We start from the raw sequence: 9,541 nt of genomic DNA, 5'->3' as shown, positions 1-9,541 counted from the left end.
TTCTTTGGTTGTTTACCACGCTGGAGCTCCACTTGTTTATTGAATGGGAAAAAAGGAGACTGACGACGATGTGGTGGTATTACGTGTCTGATTGACTGTTTTCTCCATTTTAGTCTTAAAACATATATATCTATATATATATATGTGGGTATATATATATATATATATATATATATATATATATATATATATATATATATATATATGGTTCGTACTAGAACATCTTCACATGATCCAAGGCTCGCTTTCCATCTAGTTTGTTTGACAAGTGATGCGTAATGTAATCTTCCACCTTCACTGTACTGTACAAAAGCTTTTCTGTTGGAGTGCCCGTAACAGGTGAAACCACCCCATCAAACTTTGGATTGTGGAATGCAGAAACCGATAATCGTTCCTTACGAGGATTAATGATGACCCTATGCTCAATACTCTTGAACTTTCCGTTGGTCATAATCTGCAAGTGATGACAAACTGGAATGAGGAAATATGAGAGGGGCGCATGAATTTAGTATTTGTTAATTATGCAGTTACTCTGCAATTCTGCATCAGCTTAAGTTCAATCTGACTCGCCCAAATGTTTGGGACAAACGTTCTCTCTCTTTAGGCCCATTTAGCCGGGCCCGTAATTTAGATTCTTTAATAATGTATAAAGTATATGTATATATACATATCCGGCTATCAATGAGTAATTAGATCAACTTATTATAGCTTAAAATTACAAGGTGAACTGAGCATTAAAACAAATTTTTACTTAAGACACGATTATAAATCTCGACTGACATGTATGGACTGATAATTTAGATAAGAAAATTGCCTCCTTTGTGTTGGAGCATGATGCCACTTTGCTGATTACCAAAGGTACCTGCAGGTATATACGTCTGTTTGCACGATGACCAAACATTGCTACGGCTTTACAACTAAACTGTAGCCTTACATTTTGTTCGAGACACCATAAAGGACGGTGGGCCAGAAGGAGGCTGTGTTGCAATGTTATATTTCTTAATTGGCTTTTGAATGGATTAACTAAATGTATAACAACGACCGATAAAAGCTAGTAAAAGCACACATTCAGAATTTTCGCATTTGCTGCAGCTAGTTTTCAGCTGCTGCTATTTGTATTTGTACAGTCATAGTAGTACTGTAGTGTCTGAGAGATGAGCTGCAGCCGCTGCAGCAGCTGTTGCTGGCTACCGATTGTTTGTTTTATATTTTGGCTGTTAACCAAATCACACAAGTGTTCATTGGCGGATGCCAAAGTATGAGTTGTTTGTAAGCTAATACTAATATTTATTGTGTATACCCAATGCCCCATAAATCCGATGATGCCATTTAATTTGTTGAGAAATAATAGTTTTGAATTGCATGTTCGTACTTAATAACTGAAAGTTGGTTTTTACCTCAAGGAAATCTCCAACATTCACCAATAATGCTTCTGGGTGTGGTTTCACTGGGATCCATGCATCATGCCTTTTTATTTGGAGGCCTTCGACTGAATTAACTTGTAAAAGGATAGTAAGAAAAGATCCATCTGAATGAGGCGAGAATCCCAAAACCTTTTCGGGCATCGACATGCACGGAGGGTAGTAATTCATCCTTAGAACTTGCACGGCATATTTGTCACTTGTCAGTTTTGGATCAATATTTAGAATTTTTGCTATGGCTTCTACGATGGAATGGGCTACTTTCTTCAATTCATCACAGTAATCTTCAAGGGATTTCCTGACATCACAAAGGAATTAGGGGTGTGTGTCTATATATATACTTCATCGGCCTAAATCTAGAGATATACACATGAGAGTAGAAAATGATTTTTGATATATTTCAATGCATATTTCAGAAATGATATCAAAGCCAGCAGTTGAACTTTTCTTGACCTCATCATAAAATCAAATTTTAACAACCTTTTTCGTATTACTATGCGTGCCCATATTCTAACCTGAAAGTAAGAGGTTCAGTAGGCCAATGTTTCATGTCACGAGCCGGAGGAGGCTGAGTAATGATTACAAACATGTCTGCCCAGTCAAGCTTCTGATCGTTGGAAACAACATATGCTTGACCATATCCTTGAAGATCTCCTGGGGTTTGTGCGTAAGCATTCTTCACATCTAGCGGTAGCTGAAAGAACTCCTGAATATCGCGCTTTACGTTCAGCATAACCCCTTCTGGAACTCCATGACTCAAAACCTGTGAATTATTGCAAATAGTTCAACTTTCAGGAGTAAAATTTTCTTGGGATGAGCTGGTGGAATGGTATAGCATAGAATTGCTGTTCACAACTCTTGACAAACAGCATGATAAACATCAATCTTACATGAAATTATTTGTTTCAAGTTTAGAAAGAAGCTAAGGCATTGGTAATTCACGCAACACAATAACCACTGTGTTACGAAAAGTGCCCACATCCAATACTACACAAATGACTTTTCGAAATTCCTTTATTTTTTTGGTAGAGAGATGACTTTATCAAGAACCGCCATTAAAAATAAGTTTTGAGCTAGTCCAAAAAAAACAATTTTAGAGGCGGTTGAAATGCTAAACTGTCACTAGAAATGCCCGCTATCTTTATAGATATGCTAGCAATTTGTAGATGCGGTTGGCAATTTGGTCTGTCTCTAGAAATAGGTGGAGCACACTGTAAATTTCATATATTTATATCAAAGTTATAGTACTCGAAGATCTTTACAATTGTGTAGTTGATGACTTTTTTATTCACAAACATTTAGGTCTGAAAAATTATGTTTCAAAATTTAATAATTTAAAATTCAATTTGTTTTGAAGTTTTTCAACTAACGTTAGATGGAGAAACTACGTAAACTAAAGTTGTAGTACTCAAAGATATTTACTACTTTGTAATTGATAACTCTTTTATTTGAAATAGTTTAGAGCTCGGACATTCTATTTTAAATGCTCAAATTTTGAAATTCATACTATTTTGAAGTTTACAATTAACCTTGGATGGAGAAACGACCTACAACAAGTAGTCAAAGAGATCTAAACCTTTCAGTTCAAACTTTTTAGTTAAATTTGTTTAATAACTTAAATATATATTAAAATATTTGTTAAAGTGAATATAAATGGATTGTAGTGACCACTTAGTTAGAAGTCTCTAAGACACAGTGATGATAAGGAAGCAAAGCATGAGGAGGTTATGAGTTCCTCGTGACTTGTAATTTGCGACAAGTACGGTAGTTGGCTGGGCTTCTACTTCAGGCTAAAAGAAGTATATATTTTGGCTGATTTGAAAAATCTATAAAACTTTCTAGAGGCGGCTGGATTTCAGGCTTTCAGCCCATTTCTAGAAATTGATCTTTAGGGGCAGCTTAGATTGCGGTCTGCCTCTAAAAATAGATAGAGACAGGCTCAAAATATAAAAAAAATATTAATCTTTATGATATTAGATAGACATCATTACATTAACTATGACATATATTTTTATAGTAGTCTTATTTAGAGATATAAATATCAATATTATTTTTATATAAATTTAGTCAAATTTAAGATTGGTTGGCAAAATATTGTACTTATTTTAGGATAAGGGGAGTAGTTGAAGCTACAGCTCCAATATACAAAGACTACCTACCTGAAAGAAGCCCCACTCCTCACAAGCATATCTGAGCTTGGCGGCCTCCTCTTCCCAGTGCTGTGGGTTGAGGAGTCTTCCAAGGTCAACCAGCGGAAGCTCGCCGGAGTGCTCGTAAAGGACTGCATCCTTGTCGATGTCCGGCCTGATGTACCGCTCCAGTGCCTCAGACGTTAGCTCGCCGCCGGCGTCGCAAGCAGCGAGATCCTGCACGTTCCTGACGGGGATCGTTGTAGCCACCTGTGATATTCTGCTCTCACTGGCCATCACCAACTCTAGGAGTACTCCTATCACAACTCAAAAGATTGCTTTGCTTGTTTGTTCGGTCTGTCAGGGTTGGCATGCATGCCACTAAGACAGTACTATATATAGGCTGTACTGCTATATATTATAATACAAAGTATTCCTCGATTGTAAGTATCGCGTAGCCAATCAGATGCATTGATTCCGTTGGTAAATATTCCAAAGGTGCTCTCATCTATGTGTTTGGACGACCGATCGATGCTGGAGAAAAGAATATATGGCCGGCGCTAAGAGATGGCTGGATTAATCCTCAACATATCGAAGAGTACAATGAGACCAATTTCCTTGGGTGCTCCTTTTCTTGTATTACTCAACTTGATATGATTTGAAATTCAGTTAATTCATATGATATGAAGATGCAAATGTTCTGCTCTTTTAGCACAGACATGCATATATTGTTGGCCTGCTCCGGGCTCCGGCGGCAGACTAGAAAAAGCGGCCACATGCAAATGTTTCTTATATCCCCACTCACACTAGTCTGTACTGGCGGTTGATAAGCTATTTTTCTATAAGCGTTTCTGAGAACCACTAGCGTTAGGAGCAAGTAGAAATAAATCTTTTTACTAGTGGTTAACTGAGAGCCACCTGTTGAAATATATTTTTATAGGCAGTTTGCTAAGACAGCCATGAATGGAAATGAGTTTTTACAGATGGTTCTCTTAGCCAAGGATTCCTCCATTGTAAGTACCGCGTAGCCAATCAGATACATTTATTCCCAAAAAAATGCTGGAGAAAAGAATATATGGCCGGCGCTAAGAGATGGCTGGATTAATCCTCAACATATCGAAGAGTACAAAGATACCAACTTCCTTGGGGTGCTCCTTTTCTTGTATTACTCAACTTGATATGATTTGAAATTGAGTTAATTCATATGAAGATGCAAATCACTACTAAATTAGTGGAGTTTTCCTAATGTTTTTAATTAGTAATAAAACACTACCACTCTTTATAGCACTATGGAATCCTCACTAGAAGACTTTACTAGGAAAAGTTTGTACTAAATTTTAAATACTAAAACACTAGGAAAAGCACATATTACTAGGAAAACTTTTAAATTTTCGTTGTGAATGTTCTACTATTTTAGCACAAACATGCATATATTATAGGCCTGCTCCGGTCTCCGACGGCAGCCTCTTGAAAAGCGGCCACATGTAAATGTTCCTTCTATATCCACTCACACTAGTACAATGAACCTTTGTATTGGTAGTTGGTAAGCCATTTCTACAGGCATTTCTGGGAACCGCCAATGCTAATCTTTCCACTAGCAGATAACTAAGAATTATCTAATTTTAAAGGCGGTTTGCTAAAACAACCGCCAGTGAAAATAGATTTCCACATACGGTATCTAAAAAATATGAAAGCAGGTTTTACAATAGGAAAACAAATTGATTCCCGGAAAGGTCCACTGGCTAGTCGCAAGTCGCATATTTTTTTCGCGGCCAGTACAATTCAAACCTGAGACCTTGCTCTCGCGCATAGCCTCCTCTACCATTCCATCAATCACTCACTTGTGTCTATATTAGAGTACGGTTCCTCATATATTATCCAAAACTGAGCAAATATTGATTGCTTAAGGCTCTAAATGAATTCAAATCAAAAACTTGTCACTTTACAAAGTTTCATAACTTTTCAAGATCTACAACTTTTATATTGATAGTTTCTCCATCCGAGGTTATTTACAAAATTTGAATTTAAAATTTGAGAATTTAAACGTACTACAAAGTTTCATAACATTTTGAGATCTATAACTTTCATTTTGGTGATTTTTTTATATGAAGTCATTTGAAAAACTTAAAAAAATTAAAACTATTGTGACAGGCGGTTTTCTTAACAAAACGCTACTAGAAATATTCTTTTTAGTGGCGGTTTCTTAAGAAAACCGCCTATAAAAATAGTCGATTTCTAGTGGCGGTTTTGGCACAAAAAATCGCCTGTGAAAAATTATTTCCGCTGGTGGTTTTCTTAACAGAATCGCTAGTGAAAATGCACCAAGTAATTTTCTACTGACGGTTATTGGATCGGGCCCGTCGATTTCTTTTCACAAACATTGTTTTTTAATTAAAACTACCTGTAAAAAAATCCACCGCCAAACATACTAGTGTCAAACAGTGCACCACCCTCTTCCTTTGTTTGTTCGGAATTGGAGCGTACTAATTCTCATCTAAGTGACCTGATTTGTTGCACGGAAAAACTTGTGTTACATTCGAATAGTTGTCAATTTTTTAATTCGCAAAAAAGAAAAGCTGTCAAATTTTCAGGTTAAAAGGTGGGATATATGCAGCCTTCAAATGGACCCCATTATTAATTAACTAGGTAGCGTGTTCGTGCGTTGCTACGGGATAGCTAACAATTTGTACTAAAAACATAGGGATCGCACGATGAGATAATAATATTGTAAACAATAAATACAAACATTAAAAGAACATTTAATCAAAAAATAAAGTTTGCGAAATTAATAAAGTCATGGATCCCTGGTCGCATCTGAAACTTGTAAAAGTAGTAGTTAAGCACGAAAACACATGTATTCGCAACATGTTCTATAGGAAGACATTGTTCAAATTAGTATCATGAGTTAGTATAAAAGAGTTTATACTGCATTAATGAAAAGAGTTCAAGTTATCTCCATCATCATTGCCACCATTGTCATGCTTTTTGCGGATTGCTCGAGCTCGCTCAACTTGATTCATAGTCACACCCACTTTTAGAATACAATGTGCCACCCGAGCTCACCCTTTGGAAAGAACAACATGTATGACAATGGGTCATAACACATATTATACAAGTGGATATTGTGTATTCCCTTGCAAGAAAACACTATGCTCGAATTGGCCTAGAGGTTCACTCCCCACAACCCAAACGACGGCCACCTCTGATGTCAATGGTAGGTTTTATGTTCTCTGGTTAAACTGCTAGTAAAGGTTCAACTTGAGAGGTTTTCATCGTGTCTCATACTCCTTACTCCTTAGTTGTTGAGAGTAGGATTTTCCATTAAAGACCCTAACCAAATGCTATATATAACTCCTCTGTCTTTTATGGCTGATGCTCAAGGGATGGATCGCCGTCGTGCCTATGTGCTGGATATCCAAGCGTCAACAAAGATGCAAGGTTAGTATATGTTTGATTGTATATGTTTGATTATTGGTTATCTACAACTTACCAGCGGTAGTGCACACTGAATATCTGAAATATCAATCTTCACAAGAAACGCTGAAATGTGGAATATGTTTGGTTTACAATTTTCCCATGGTCCAAATACTGAAACATTGAAGTAGCATTAGATACTGACAGCGATTTACAGCCACAAACCAAAATCAATATGTCCACTAATATATGACCAGGAATTAAAATTATTGATCTCCTAAAAAAGAATATAAGGTCATCTATGCAGCTAAGATTTTCACCAAAACTGAAACGAACAATCAATTTATTAAGATTCACTTCTTCACATAACCAAATGTTTTTGTCACATAATGAATGTCACATAAATGACTAATCCTTTATGGAAGCGAATCCTTGGTCAATCTTGCTGGCATATGGCGACACTACCTATCTACAGGTTACACATGTACAAAATACCTACCCACACGACTTACACACGACTTACACAGGTGCACCATGTTCTCCTCCCGCCCCTCGCCATCATCCTAGTCATAGTCCCCCACACCTTTCTTGCGGGCGACACCGCCACCATCCTCCTCATCTCCTGAAAAAGTGTTGTTCGATGAAACTCATAAAGACCACCAAAAAAGTATGTAGCCAGAGCTACAATAGTTTTCAGTGGCCAGAGCAAAATACCTGCAAGATCCTTTGATGGATGAGAGAAATCAGTCTTCCAGTCTAGATGACCAGATCCCATCAAAGCAAGATAAAGAATATCAGCGTGATTTGATGCAGCTATCACCCGCAAGTCACACAACAATCCAACGTTCAGTACACAGATACTAAATAAAACATTGAAAAACATCGGTTCATCTCTCGTATCATGATCAATAGAGGTAATTTTTCCTTCTCAGTTTGCCATTGAACATAACCTCAGCCAAAGCATCAATACAGTAATAACTATTATGTTGAAGGTTCAATGCTAACCTTTATCCTCTCATCACTGCTAAATCCATTGAGCTAGTTCAGCAATTCCAACACTGTCCTTTGTACTTCTCTATTGCCACAAACTTTCCTGCGAAATGAAAAGATACAAAGTACTAATTGACTGCAGACAAAGATATATAGTTACACACACTTCCGAAATCACACTCCAAAATCCTACAGTGGCTTGAGTAGCTTGCAGCATATGAGGCAGCGTGGAAGCGGGAGTAGCCTGCTAGGCGCTTGATCTGGAGAAGCTTCAGGGCAATGGTAAGAAAGACATAGAAATATATCAAATATTTGAATTTCTATGCACCCCAAAATTTCTATGCATCCAAGAAATTAAGATTTCAATTTCTATGCACTAAAAAATTAATTTCAATTTTATTCACACTATATCAAAGATAAGCATAGAAAGTATCTTAGTTTGGATGAAAAGGAGTCTATTTCCATGCATAAAAAATTAAGATTTCAATTTCTAAGCATCCAAAAAATAAAATATCAATTTCTATGCATCTAGTGTGTCCCTCTTCTTCCTCCGGCTCCACGCCCGGCGAGCCGTGGTAGTCCTAACCACTGCCGGCAGTGCCAGGCCATTGTGCTCCCATCAACACCTCATGCACATCAACACTACCGTCTTCCTTAGAAAGGCCAGATCGGTACTAACAGTAAATATATAATTTCAACATGTATTGCCAAATCACTAAGCTGAAATCTACTACTACCTGATTCCAATGCCAGAAAGCAGCAGTTACATACATACATGAATAGCGGTGAGTATAAACCATAAGCTACAAATTGGAAGTGAGATCTGACCTGCTGATATCAACAGCAAGTCACCACGGATGGTGTCGGGCTTAGAAGCCAGGGGATTTGGTGGCGCCGATGATCTTGCGGCCAGTTGAGATGACGCTCATGTCCTCCCAGACCATGGCCACAACAGCACCAGAGATGATGTAGTCCACGAGGTCCGAGAAGAAGGGCTTGAAGGACAGATCCATAGCAAGAATATGTGACGCCACCACCAGCTCACGTGGGGGTGTGGCTAGGCTTGTCCCAACAAGCGTCGAGCAACGAGCGGCCGCCGCTAATCCCATCACACGAGCAGGAGGCGCTGGGAGCAACGCGAGTCCCTAAGACAGCGCAGGTCGGGGCCATGGGCCCAAGCGGTGGCAGCACATGGATCCAAGGGACCAGGTCGATGGCGGCCTACAATTCACCGAAGCGCCATCTAGCCGCCGGAGCACCCCTGTGCGTGAGATTCAGGTAGCGGTGCCGCTTGTGCGCCGAGGGAGAGATGCCCAAGCATGTTACACCGAACAAAATAGGATGAATAAAATACTCATATGTGCTTTAGAAACAATCGCACACATAAGTAGACAAATCTCAAATGTACCATTACAGTGTTTATTACATAGCGGAATATAAAATATCACATAGTCTCATACAAAAATGATAGCATGAAGTAAACAACGCTCTCGACGGAAGCTCCACACAGGGACACTGTTGACTGGTTGACTCCAAACCTAGTACTCATAACGGTAATCCTCATTCCAGTCATCTTCATTATCATAT

At 38.3% G+C, this 9,541-nt stretch overlaps 1 protein-coding gene and 1 long non-coding RNA gene across 5 annotated transcripts; both read right to left on the bottom strand.

Annotated features, from left to right (window-relative positions):
• On the bottom strand, positions 215 to 4,287 carry LOC8061249 (S-norcoclaurine synthase 1). Its single transcript, XM_002442057.2, has 4 exons — positions 3,581 to 4,287; positions 1,937 to 2,184; positions 1,398 to 1,719; positions 215 to 454 (listed from the first exon to the last, which is right to left on the bottom strand). Exons 1-4 carry the CDS (start codon positions 3,845 to 3,847, stop codon positions 215 to 217), a joined length of 1,077 nt encoding a protein of 358 aa, XP_002442102.1. The 5' UTR covers positions 3,848 to 4,287.
• LOC110437668 lies at positions 6,417 to 9,258 on the bottom strand. 4 transcript variants are annotated; one of them, XR_002455580.1, is made up of 7 exons: positions 8,783 to 9,258; positions 8,148 to 8,223; positions 7,970 to 8,057; positions 7,679 to 7,720; positions 7,488 to 7,586; positions 7,037 to 7,138; positions 6,417 to 6,957 (listed from the first exon to the last, which is right to left on the bottom strand). It is a non-coding gene; the product is annotated as an uncharacterized LOC110437668 (long non-coding RNA). The 4 variants fall into 4 exon arrangements; XR_002455579.1 differs by having other exon boundaries at positions 7,041 to 7,138; positions 8,148 to 8,214; positions 8,783 to 9,256; XR_002455577.1 differs by having other exon boundaries at positions 7,041 to 7,138; positions 8,783 to 9,255.

The sequence above is a fragment of the Sorghum bicolor genome, chromosome 8 (genome assembly GCF_000003195.3).
Source record: "Sorghum bicolor cultivar BTx623 chromosome 8, Sorghum_bicolor_NCBIv3, whole genome shotgun sequence".
NCBI classification, from domain to species: domain Eukaryota; kingdom Viridiplantae; phylum Streptophyta; class Magnoliopsida; order Poales; family Poaceae; genus Sorghum; species Sorghum bicolor.
This window is presented reverse-complemented; position numbering and strand designations above follow the sequence as displayed.